Source organism: Colossoma macropomum, unplaced genomic scaffold, assembly GCF_904425465.1.
Source record: "Colossoma macropomum unplaced genomic scaffold, Colossoma_macropomum, whole genome shotgun sequence".
Classification (NCBI taxonomy): Eukaryota; Metazoa; Chordata; class Actinopteri; order Characiformes; family Serrasalmidae; genus Colossoma; species Colossoma macropomum.
The window spans coordinates 45,777,664-45,791,285 of NW_023494787.1; the positions used below are offsets into that span (position 1 = coordinate 45,777,664).

At 42.3% G+C, this 13,622-nt stretch overlaps 1 protein-coding gene across 2 annotated transcripts in view; it reads left to right on the forward strand.

The window, feature by feature from the left end:
- The window catches only part of LOC118806171 (serine/threonine-protein phosphatase 6 regulatory ankyrin repeat subunit A), a 60,484-nt gene that overhangs the window by 15,540 nt on the left and 31,322 nt on the right, over positions 1–13,622 (forward strand). The window contains exons 1-2 of one of the 2 annotated variants that reach the window (XM_036567560.1): positions 2,154–2,788; positions 10,342–10,425. In XM_036567560.1, the coding sequence (XP_036423453.1) occupies positions 2,645–2,788; positions 10,342–10,425 (228 nt within the window). In that variant the 5' untranslated portion in view covers positions 2,154–2,644. Of the gene's footprint in view, positions 1–2,153; positions 2,789–10,341; positions 10,426–13,622 lie in introns of those variants that run through there. The other variant, XM_036567561.1, reaches the window with a different exon arrangement.

Below are 13,622 nucleotides of genomic sequence, written 5' to 3' on the forward strand. Positions count from 1 at the left end.
TCCAGGGTGTATCCTGCCTTCCGCCCAATGACAGCTGGGATAGGCTCCAGCACCCCACTGCGACCCAGAAGGATAAGTGGTTTAGATGATGTATGTATGTATGTATGAGATGGCGCAAATGTTGGCGACACAAAGTGGGCGGAGTCAGCGTCACGAAAATGTTGAGCACAGTATAACTTTATGCAAATAAGGAGCGAAGCGATGTGGCGAATACCAATAGGAATTGAGCATTGAGGAGCGTAGTACACACTTTATCTCCGCCACTGTGAAACGGTACGCTCCATTTTTGGTTCCTAGATCATTTTTCCTACTACAGGTAGAATAATGGTGGCGCTGCGTTTGTCACAAATAGACAGTAAACTGACTCACAAACTGACTCAGTCTGACGCACAGACACGGGGATAAAGTGAAAGATAAACACACAAGCGAATCCTGCTCAACAGGATTTTTATTTGTAGTGGGAATGCATCTGATTTGTGCCTGGCATCAGTGAAACCATGGCAACCAACGGTCCGCTCGAGTTCAGAAACGCTTATAGGCAGTGAGCGATCAGTGATTTGGGCGACAAGAGGGAAAAAGTCGTTGCCGGTGTGAACGTAGTGTTGGAGTACAGTATCGTTGCCCAGCAGCCATGGACATGGAATGAGGAGAGCGTTCGGTCGACCAAAGCTGTATATTGCGGCCATTTCATGAACTTTTTGTCGTATGACAGTGAACGTATGATAACACAGCACTGTTTAATGCAAAATCTTTCACTTTAAAGTTCACTTTTAAGTTCTTTTTGGTCACCAAATTACCACGGCGAGTCTTATTTAGCAGCAGTCCAGCGGTGCCCTCTTCTCGTACTGGAGGTAAATTTCAAATGGCTCCCTGTTCCTTACGTAGTGCACTATGTAGGAATTTAAATACTGGATCCTGCAGCCCAATGGTACAAAATATATCTAAGAAAATGTCATTTGGGTACCTTAATACAAGCCTGTGATATTAATGATGGAGCTGTTTAGGCTGTTTGCTATCTTTTAGCCTGTTAGCTAGCTGGCCAGCCTAGTTCTGGTTAAGAACAAAAGTTTCCAGCCCCTCAGTTTAAACAGAAAACGGGTTCTTACTTCATCAGTACACTCGTTGGTTTGTGTAAGCAGCATGACAAAGATTATTCCATTAACAGCACAAGGGTTTTTTCGTGCCGTGGCAGAGTAATATACAATTCAGTTGATGTGAGGCAGTCATAGGAATGCGTATATCGTGGATTTTACAAAGACTTTGAATGCAGCCCAGCCAATCAGATTTTAGGACCGGAATCTGTTTTATAAAATCAAAAGTAGTCAGTACAGTGAATCGACACCTTTTAGATCGAAGCATCAGGATACATCAATGAGCCGTAACTGTAATGTATGAATGTATGTATGTATGAATGTGGACGCAGTGAGGGAGATCGATTGGGGTCAGCGTTTTTCCCTGAGGGCCGAGCTGTGACCTGCATACAGCAGTGGTTCTGCAGGACGCAGGAGCAGTAAGAAAGGCTGACCGCTGTACAGGCAGAGAGACAGAGCCACACAATGACCTCGTACTGTCAGTCCCCTCACGATCCTGACGCTGGAAAATCAGAGCCACACACGTGGCTTGCTGCTTTTGCAGTGACAAGCAGAGTCCTCTATATCCCCCTTACCTTCAGATGTGCCATATCCCCCCTCTCTCTCTCTCTCTCTCTCTCTCTCTCTCTCTCTCTCTCTCTCTCTCTCAGTATATCGTCTTTCAGGACCCATGCTGCAGCTCGTAACCGCAGCCCCTGCCTTTCAGTAATAGATAACAGGAGGCACAGAAACCACCTCTCTCTCTCGCTTTCTGTTTCTCTTTCTGTCCCTCCCTCTCTTTTCCCCTTTCTATCCCTACCTGTCACCTTCCTGCTTCTTGCGCTCATTCATTTCCTCTCTCTCTTTCTCCCTTCTGTACTGTTGTCTCTCTCCCCTCCTTCTCTCTCTTTCGTTCTCTCTTCTCTCACTTTGTCATTCTACCATCCCCCCCTTCACCCCCCCAACCCCCCCACCCCCCCCGCTCTGTGCTATGGTACACTGGAGGATTAGAATTGCAGTGGAGGCCGGCACTATTGGCTGAGGCTGAAAAAGCGCTGTTTTCAGCAGGCTGCCCTGCTGTGTGAATGGAGAGAGAGAGAGAGAGAGAGAGAGAGAGAGAGGAGGCAGAGAGCCACGGCTCGCAGCATTGTTCTCGATAATCAGGCACCAGCAAGCCCCAGCACTGCCTCTCTGAGTGCGCCGGCGCTTTTATGACCGCATACGTGCGAGGAACGAGGAGAGCAGTTTGTCATGTCCTTTACGCAGGCTGGATGGTTGCAGCTCTGGCATTGGCTGCCATAGAACTGAGGAATTCCCAGCTCGTACGTGTGAGCGAGGGAGATGAAGAGAGATCAGTAGCCGCTGTGGAGCCGTGAAGGACGAGGCCGGATCGTCACCCCTGCTCGTCCGGAAGACTGTATGAACGTTGGAGTAACTTGAATTCTTGTGTGTTTTGTTTTCTTTTTTTCTTCTTCCTTTTTTTTTGGTTTGGATTTTTTCCCCTGATTTCCGTCTGGTTTTTGTGATTGTGTGCGTCCGTGGGGGGGGCGGGGGTCGTGATTTCGGGAGCACCTATGAGGTCGGAGCGAATGAGCCGCGTGTGCATCGTCGTCCTGGAGGAGGTGGAGGACGACGAGCCCTCCCCCCTGCATTCCAAAATCACGCAGGACCACGTTTCCCAGCATTCAGCTCCTCAATCCAACACTCAGGAAGAGAAGGTGAGGAGGAGACGGCGTTGATTTGCATTTTAGCCAGCAGGTCATTGGCTTCCTCCTTTGATTTGCCCGCCCGTCTTTGCCTGTTTGGGTTACCTGTCTGCCAGTAACAGTTACAAAATTACTGAGATGTTGGTTCATGCAGCGTTTTTATTTGGGTGGATGCCATTGACATTATTGCCCGAAGGTGGATTTAGTCATGTTTTCATTCACTTTTCATTCAGAAGTGGAAATTTGGTTCTTATAACTAAAGATTATAATTATTTCAGTTGAATATTGAAAAAGAAAAAAAAACATATATATATATATGAGAGAGAGAGAGAGAGAGATTTTTAATAATAATAATGGTTTTTATTTACATTATATATTATTTATTTATATTATATATTTACACAGTTGATAAAACAGTTATACAAGAAATTATTAGTATTTATTCATTTTTAGCTGCTAATTAACAGCATTATAAATAATTGGGATTAAAAATTAAGTTGCTTTTTTGTTCATTGTTCATACCATTAAAGCCTGAAGTCCACAAATTTGCTGATTAGCTTTGTTGATGTGGGTTATTAGTAGCTCCCAACAGTATTCAGCACTGCCCTTTGAAGGTGTTATAGCAGGAGTTAGAACTTTTTGAGTACCGCTTTACAATTATAAAGGGTTTATGAATGGTTTAAAGTCAGTGCTTATTAATTAGGTCACCTTAAACACCTTCATACCTTAAAAGCCATTAATAGATAGTTATAACACAAAAAAGGGCAGCACTGGTCTGAATATGAATATCTTATGAAGCTGACAGAAGACGACTTAAGATAAGTATCCAGCAAGAGCAGAGCTTTAACAGTGTAGATAAATGTGGGCTCACTATTTGGCAAGCAGCAGTTCACTGTTGCCCTTTGTATCCGTGTTATAAATGCTTAATAATAATGTTTAAGGTGTTTATGACGTTATTAATAGTAACTTATTACGAAATACTAATTGTAACAGACCTAATCTAATCTTGACTTGAATTGAAATTGAATTGAAAATCTTATTGAACCTCCAAAAAATGTATGTATGTATGTATGTATATATATATACACACACATACATGCTTTCAAAAAGTGTGCTTTCGAAAAACGCTGAGCCAGTTTGCTCCTATCTTAGGGCCAAATGTCACACTGCCACCCCCTCTGCTCCATCCCTCTCTCCAACAAATGTTCTTCTGACCTCAGTGTCACCTTCACATCGTCTAGTAGCGTTGGGCTTTTATTAAAGCTTGCTTTTTAAATATACATGAAAAATGATTGAAGAAAGGTGTTCATCATTGACCTGGGGTTTACTTTAAGCTCTTTTCTTGTCTGTGTTCACATATTTGTCTGAGCATCAGTGCTGTTTACGAGCTTAGTAAACACAAAGGGATCTCACTGTGTGTCAAGTCTGAAAAATTCAGTGGCATTTTTGGGCTCACATCAGCGTGGGCTAATGAACATCGCTGAATTGTTAAAAAAAAAATCCTGATAAAAGGAAACATTCAGTCTGAATTTGGAGCAGGAGAAATTAAAGGTTGGTAGTGGTAGCATCGGTTACTGCATCAGTTATCAGTGCTGTGTGGAGGATTCCTTTCTTTACGATGTTTCCTGCAGTCGTTACGCTCTCTGTTATTCACTGACCTAAAACAGCTGTGTGTGGCGAAGCTCCTCCCAGTTCTGAACAGGTTAGGAATTGCATCAGAATGTCCCAACAGTGGAGCTCCATCACACAGTGCCTAAAGGAGCTTTTGACATATTTTACTAGACATGGTTTTAATATTATGTGTTTATTTTGCAAATAACAGTGTTGTTTTAAGTTAGATATCTACACCGATCAGGCATAACATTATGACCACCTCCTTGTTTCTACGCTCATTGTCCATTTTATCAGCTCCACTGACTATATAGGAGCACTTTGTAGTTCTACAGTTACAGACTGTAGTCCATCTGTTTCTCTGCATACTTTGTTAGCCCCCTTTTACCCTGTTCTTCAGTGCTCAGGACCCCCAGGGACCCTCACAGAGCAGGTACTATTTGGGTGGCGGATCATTCTCAGCACTGCAGTAACACTGACGTGGTGGTGGTGTGTTAGTGTGTGTTGCGCTGGTCTGAGTGGATCAGACACAGCAGTGCTGCTGGAGTTTTTAAACACCTCAGTGTCGCCGCTGGACTGTTTGGAATTTTGATTGGCGTAAAATAAAAAAAATCTGAATAGTTGTACTGCCTTACAACACCCTGCATGTACCACTGTGTCATGAATGTTTAAAAGTGAACGTTATGTACTAAACATTATTTAAACCGTGTCTCAGCATATTTGTAAACATTTCAAGTAATGACTCAGTGTGATGTAGTGTTTAAATGCTTCAGACGTGAACAGTTCTGACATTGCCACTTTCTCTAAAACGGAGCATTTCACATCAACTAACTATGAATGACTTCGTTTATATCTTAACGATTTAATTATGCAGAAATTTTAAAATATCAGCAGAGTTCCCCTTTGAGGCATTACCTTTAAAGCTAAATGATTAAGTGAAAAGTGTAGAAGTCTTTGGATTATGCATTTACGTGTTGAACAATAAAAAAAATATGCAGAATAATTCAGTTCTAGTAGAATCAAACCACTTTTTCTTGTTTCCTAAAAAGAATGGACAGATGATACCTAGCCCAAGTGTGTGTGTGTGTGAGAAAGTGAGATCACCAGGGTGCGTGAAGTGTGTTCGTGTGTGGAAACATGTTGTGGGCAGCTGTTGCTTTCACCCCGTCGAAAAAAGCTCAAAGGTCTGGTGAGTGACGTGACACCTGAGCTGGGGGAGGTGAGGTTCAGTGCAGCACGGCTGTAGATCTGCACGATCTCATTCCCTTCTGTTCTGTGCCGCTGGCTCCGTGACGGCTTGTGACTTCTGAGACATTTGTGAAATGTTCTGGTGTTGTGAAACGTCCACAGTTATGAATGTAGCTGAGAATGGACCTTCATTGATCTTTTGTGGATTGTTTTCCATTTATCTCCACAGCCAGTTCCTGCCCACTGACTGAAATTTCCCCTGTCATATGGTCAGGCTTTCGCAGCATCGTAGGGCAGTCAGAAGACCACCCAGTCTTGTGTAGTTGAGTTGGCAGATGCCTAGGATTAACCCACCGTGCTGTCAATTGACAAGATACAAGAACCAAGTCATCCTACCAGTACAGGACAGCATTATTCTCAGTTTATGCCCCTAGGCCTTGTTTATAAAATATACATTCATGCAAAATATTGGTGCTGTCCAAAGAAGAAGATCTATCTCCAAAATAGTAACTTTACAATGGAAAGCAAAAATGTTCATCACTTTTAATGTTAGTTAAGAGGTTTTATTCCAAGTGATTTTGGAGCATTTCTGATTGTCCACTCATGAAATATTTCACAGAATGTAAGGGTCAGCTGCTGTGCTAAAATGATTACATTTACAGCGTTTAGCAGAAAATACCCAAAAAAGTGCTACAAAAGTGCTTTGTGTATCTAGAGAAAGTATCTTTGCTAGTTACCAGTAGGTTAGAGAGAAAGCCAGTCCTGATCTCAGATACTGCTAGAAACAAAAGTCCCTGTTGAGACCCAGAGAAAAGAAACAGAGATAAACACAGCAGAGTGCAATACAGTACATTTCAATAAGTGCAGTACAATACATTACAATGAATACTTAACTCAGTGCTCAGATGGAGTGACTTTTTGTTTTGGACAGCAATGATACATTCTCAAGAAATGTGCTCAACTTTTGTGTAGGAATACTATAAAAACAAGTGCACACTTGACAGTGCAACTGACTTTTATATAAACAAATGATCAACAAATGACCTTTCCGCTCTGCCTTGTACTGTGCAAAAGACAAATACCACTTCATTTAATTAATTTCCAGTCAAAACAGCCATTAAGTACAAGTTATTCATTTTACAGGAGAGATTTCTGAGGAGATTAGATATAAGATTATTCGGTTGCATAAAGATGGAGAAAGTGAACGGTTTTCAAAACAGGTATAGCGCAGTTACAGCTTGTTGTCTTCTGCAGACTCTGTGCTCACTGGTTAGTACATATAAGTATAAATACACTGATCAGGCATAACATTATGACCACCTCCTTGTTTCTACACTCAATGTCCATTTTATCAGCTCCACTTACTATATAGGAGCACTTTGTAGTTCTACAATTACAGACTGTAGTCCATCTGTTTCTCTGCATACTTTGTTAGCCCCCTTTTACCCTGTTCTTCAGTGGTCAGGACCCCCATGGACCCTCACAGAGCAGGTACTATTTGGGGGGTGGATCATTCTCAGCACTGCAGTAACACTGACGTGGTGGTGGTGTGTTAGTGTGTGTTGCGCTGGTCTGAGTGGATCAGACACAGCATTGCTGCAGGAGTTTTTAAACACTGTGTCCACTCACTGTCCACTCTATTAGACACTCCTACCTTGTCAGTCCACCTTGTAGATGTAAAGTCAGAGACGATAGCTCATCTGCTGCTGCACGGTTTGTGTTGGTCATCCTCTAGTCCTTCATCAGTGGTCACAGGACGCTGCCCACAGGACGCTGTTGGCTGGATATTTTTGGTTGGTGGACTATTCTCAGTCCAGCAGTGACACTGAGGTGTTTAAAAACTCCAGCAGCACTGCTGTGTCTGATCCACTCAGACCAGCGCAACACACACTAACACACCACCACCATGTCAGTGTTACTGCAGTGCTGAGAATGATCCGCCACCCAAATAGTACCTGCTCTGTGAGGGTCCATGGGGGTCCTGACCACTGAAGAACAGGGTAAAAGGGGGCTAACAAAGTATGCAGAGAAACAGATGGACTACAGTCTGTAACTGTAGAACTACAAAGTGCACCTATATAGTAAGTGGAGCTGATAAAATGGACAATGAGCGTAGAAACAAGGAGGTGGTCATAAAGTTATGCCTGATCGGTGTATACTCACAGGTGTCCGGGAAGACCCCTCAACATTATGTACTAAGAAACCAGCCCAGTGTTCTTCAAGAAGGGCACACATGACAATGGTTCATCAGTGAATGAAATATCTGGGTCTTTTTGTAGCTTATGAACTTGTCCCTTATAAACAACAAGATATATAAATAGTGTTCACATCCACTTCAGTATTAGGGGCCATTTCAAAATTGCTGAAAAAAAGTGTGTAAATGCTTTCTGGAAATAAGAAAATAAGTAAAAAGAGATCCATTGTGCCCCAGTTACCAGAGTAAGAGGACTCGACACAGGCCAGTCTAGCGAATTTGCATTGTTTGACCGCTAAAGGTCACAATATTGAATCGTAAGTCCAATATTGTGAATCTAATTGAATCATGAGATGTTGTTACACCCATCCTCCTTATTAGTTGCACCACTCAGGACCTCATACTGACCATATTTTAATCTAGTTCTGATTTCACACACAGTTAATTAATTGCCACAAACATTGTCAAGGCAATACTATTATTTCTGTAATTTAGTGACTGTGTGTTGAGGTGTAGGTGCGAGGCTGCAGACAGGACCAAAGGCTAAGGAATGTCAGTGCACTTGTGGAAAAGATTGTGTGTAGAGTCTGGATAAAGTCATGCAGGTTATGCCCAGTTTAAACAGAACTGTGCTGAGATTGTTGAATTCCCTACTGCCTCACAGCTGTTTGGATGGCCTCCTGTTTATGTGTAGTTTAGGGCTGCTTGCCAGGTTAATGCAGTATTGATGTACAGAGAGAATATCATCCCTGCCTACAATCAGTTTTTTTTATGTGCAGTAACATGTTCTTTATCACGTAGCGTGGTGAGTCAAGGTGTAGTGTTCAGAGAATGCTTTAACCCACAGTTAAAAGCTAGATCACTTAATGCTGTTGACTTTATAATGGGTTCAGTTTTTTTCCTGAAGAGATTTATTGTCATGCATTTTTCAGATTTTATTTATTTCCAATAGGCAGTATTTCGCAACAATACTGCATAGGGGTGGGAATCTCTAGGCACCTCATGATTCGAATCGATTACGATTCAGAGGCTGCGATGCGATTATAAAATGATTATTGACGCATCTTGACTCATCTTTTTTTTTCTATACAGGATTTCTGTTTTCTCACTGTGTGAGGACTTGGTACTTTTAAAGCAAAGTATTTGTAATGATCCATAATGAATTTATTTCCAATATCTTTTATTAATAAATCAAATGGAAGTGATGTGCCAAGTCAACTAGAAGGCTCTCATTCACTGCTCTTGTTTGGAGCACATGAGACGCTGCTGCCACTCATCTGCGATAAAATGCGCCGCTACGGTGAAATAAGATCCGGTGGTGATGAGTCTCCACGCAGCACATGTTACAGCTGTCCTGCCTGTTTTCTTCAGTGATTTTATAACTTCGGTGTTGGTCTCGTTGTAGGGAGTGGGGGGGTTACTGTGTCAGTAAAATATCTTCGAGACGGACGTGTGCAACATAGCACGAAAGCCCTGTTTCGCAACGACTGAGAACTGGCGTGCAGACTGCAGGTCACATAGCAACGCAGTCTCGCCTGGCTAGTAGCGAACGAAACGACAAAGAGAGAGATATAAGACGAACATTTGGAGACGAATGGACTTATTCGCATTTATAAGAACCGCAGTTGGTTTCCTGGTACGTGCTCTCTGCAACGAGAGACTGTCAAACACTAAAGTTGCGAAGCTGAAGTCGCTTCTCTTTTGAATTCTCCGATTCCACCTTAAATGGTGCCGCATTTACATTCAGCACCTCAGTCAGAACTTAAGGTGGAATGGAAAAATTCCAACAAGAAGCTGGCGAATGAGCCTCGTAAAACAGTTGAACGATGAGAGAAACTGTTCAACTTTTGGGGAAAAGTGTCCTGGTGGAGTTGGGAGGAAAGCGGCTACAGCTAAAGCTTAAAGCAGAGCAAAGTAAACCTATACTAGGACATCAGCACATACTGAGACATACTGGACAATAAATGTTGTGGCTCCCAAGGTGGTTTGGTTTTTGTTGAAAGGACAAAATGTCTCTTCGTATCATTTGGGTTGTGACTCCTGATCTAACCTGGCTTTAATGCAGAGGGAGCCGGTCGGATTTCTCGCTCATCTAGTTGTGTTTTTGTTATGTGCTGTCACAGACTGTCCGGCGCTGCACTTCCACACTTCGAAGTTCCGCCTTTTGTGTTCTGTCAATGTTACGTTCTATATTAAAATTAAGAAAATTGATTTTTGGCGTTTGTGAATCGATTCAGAACCGTTCACGTCCGCATCGCGATGCATCTAAGAATCGATTTTTTCCCCCCACCCCTAATCATGCACAACATGGTAATTCTGTAGGATGTGTCGAGTTAATTCTGGGAAGTTTTATCAGGCAGATGACTGAGTCTGAGCGTAGGCTACAAAACATAATAATACAGTGAATTTTACCGTGTTGCCTCCTAACTTTTGTTTTGATGATTCTACACTGTGTTACTTCTCAGATTTTGGATAAGATGGATGGATCAGGTCGTGGCATTAGTACAAATATTGTTGTTGCCTCAAATGTTGCAACACAATATTAATCTCATTTTTCTTCATCTCTCTCCAGCCTTCATTGTTGAAAGCTATATTCAATGTGGATCCAGATGAAGTTCGCTCTCTCATATTCAAGAAAGAAGATGTCAATGTGCAGGTATGATTGAACACAACACCAACAAGCAGACACCTCTGCAAACACACCACGAATGTCCTGTACTAAATAAACAAAAGCAAATACTGCAAACCAGGAATGCCTGACTCCAGCCCTGGAGGGCTTTAGCACTATTATGTTTTGTGTTTTCCCTGATTTAACAAACCTGATTCAACTTGTAGTCTGATTACCAAGCTCTTAGAGTTGGCATTAAACCCTGAAGTGCTATGTTGACTTCTAGGAACTGAGTCAGTCTTGCTCCAAGTTCCAGTGAAAATCTCCCCAAACAAGCATTAGCTGAATGCGGGATGTCTGCTGGTCCTTAAAAAGTTTTTTTTGCAGGAAACTAAATTTATGGGAAGATAAATCTGTTTTCTTTCTAGTAGGCCCATCACGATCATGAAATTTTAGCTGAATATAAATTGCCGCTTAAATCATTGTGCTTAACAGTTTAATCAGGCAGATGAAATAAGTTCAGAGTCTTTTAATTTAAGACAATTAAACTGTCTAAAACGGCCAAACTGGCTGATTAGCGACCTTAATAAACTAGCTGTCGCTGCTTGGTATCTCCTAGCTAGAGAAACAGAAACAGCTTGAGCTGAAATAAACAAACATTGCTCACAGCTGCCCTCTATGGGTGTTAACAACAAACAGCAAATAAGCAAATGGGACTGACCACTGTTTTCTAAAGTTGTTATAGCACCATTTTAAATTTAGAACATTTTCACCTTTCTTTTATTTACTTTAAGTTAAGTTATCCTTTATTGATCCCACAACGGGGAACTTCACCTCTGCCTTTAACCCATCTGTGCAGTTAAACACCCACATACACACTAGTGAATACACACTCACTAGGAGGCAGTGAGCACACTTGCCCAGAGCGGTGGGCAGCCCTATCCACAGCACCCAGGGAGCAGCTGGGGGTTAGGTGCCTTGCTTCAGTGATGTCCTGTCAGCTAAACATGTTTGTAAAAGCTATGGACTAGACAATAATGGTGATCAATTTAGATAATTATGATCAGGCGATTATGTAATAATTTTGATGGGCCTCAACCCCACTGAACACCTTTGGACTGAACTAGAACGGAGATTGAGAGCCAGGCCCTCTCATCCAACATCGGTGTCTGACCTCACAAATGCTCTTCTGGATGAATGGGTGAAAATCAGACATGCTCCAAAATCTGTAGAAAGGTTCCCAGAAGAGTGGTAGCTGTTACAGTTGCAAAGGGGGACCAACTCCATATTAATGTCTGTGAATTTAGAATGAGAAGGTCATAGAAGCTCCTGTAGGTGTCCCAGTGATTTTGTCCATATAGTGTATAAAGGTATAATGTATGTCCTATGAACAACTTTTCATTGTCCGCTTAATGGCTGATGTATTTCTCCAGAAATTCTCCCCTTTCAGTGTAATCCGGCTTGCGTAAGCATTTACCTCAACAGTCACAAAGTTGATGTGGCATGTCCACCAACACACTGTGACAAAACTGTTTCTTCATGGTATTTTCCCTTTTATTTTTAAAGAAAACATTCAACACACATTTTACTCACATTAATTAATATTAGAACGCTCGTGTCACACAGAGATGTGCATAAAACCTCACTGTTGAACTAGGCAGCGTGTCCATGAGTTACTTTTGAAGAGTGTTTTCATTTTTGGTGCATCATTACCTGTATGAAAGGGACTCTCCAGCCAAAATGAATAACATAACCTTTGCTACATCTGTTGAAAACATGCCTACTTAACTCCTACGGTGGTCTTGAGAGTCAGATTTTCCAGTTTAAAGATTAGAAAAAATACTTTCTGATCATCTGTCTTCAAGGTAGGAGGAACGTTAGAAAACCTAGAAGTGCTTTGGAGTGCATGCTGCTAGTAAGGCTGAGACTGGGTTCAGTTCAGGCAGACGGATGATGACCTGCCCCACTAATGGCCCTGGCTCTGTCACATTGATTTCCTGTAACAGCAGGCTGGAGTGCTAACCTTGTATCATTTAGAAACAAATGTGTGTAGCCCTTCTCTCTGTCCCTCTTCCTGGCCCTGTTTTTACTGTCCTCAGTGCTGCCTCGTTATATTCTCGATAATGAGCTGCTGGGAAGCCGAGATTTGAGTGGAAACAGCAAACAGCATAGACCCACACCCTCTCTTGATGGTTTTTTTGACCCAACGCGTCTTTCTCTCTGCACTGCGAGTTTAATGAGAGTTCGTTGTTCATCTCCAGGCAGCTCTTGGCTCAGTGTGGAGACATGGCAGCTTTTTGAGGACGGACCAGTCGCTGGGCTGCTTGCCTGGTCTGCTCACGTGACCTTGTTTATGGCTTCTGTGTTTGAGAGAGAGAGGATGGTGCACTGCTGAAGAGGAGAGCGATGTTCGGCTTGTTCATCTTAGCACAGCAAATCAAAACCAGAAGCACCGAGTGGCACTTCAGGTCAAATCATTGAACAATTTAGACTTGCCAGGTCTTGCATTAGCGAACAGAATGAATTATTGTCACCAGTTTCATAATTGGATGTTTGCGGGTGCGCTTGCTTTTTTCCCACCAGTGTTGTTTCACAATAAAGTGATCTGGTTTTGCCAACACTTTTGCCTAAGAACATTTGTTAGAGTGACACAGAGGCCAGAACACGTTAAGCAGAAACTAATGCCGGCTTTTCACCAAACGACTTTTCGAGTGATTTCACTGTCGCAGACAAATTTCCAGTGTCGGAATAAAATCATGAGAGTCTTGCTAGAGTCGCGTCACACTCGCGTCAGCTCGATCGTCAGTGTAAAGTGGTCAGGATGGCCATCTTAAATCAGTCCTTTTCTCGTCTGGACGCTGCAACAAAATCAACCGTGTTTAATATTATCGTAAGTTTTAAGTCTTGGCTCATGCAAATAGTGATGTGCCAGGGACGCACCTGAGAGCGAGCGCGCGAGCGGATGTGCGGGGCGCGAGAGAGAGAGAGCAAGAGAGAATGCGTGCATGAGTGCCTGAAATCTCTGTAAAAAAGGCAAATCTGCCCCACTTTAAAACAACAATCATAGTAATTTAAATGTGTAAACTGGCTATTTTAATAATAATAATGTAAAAGTGATGTAAAGAAATACACAGAGGACTTTAAGAATAGCATTATTGAAGAATCATCAATGTTTTTTCCCCTTTTTTTTGCTTCTTGTTACACTGGTTTCTTATGTTGTTTCTTATGGTTTAGTTCATAACACC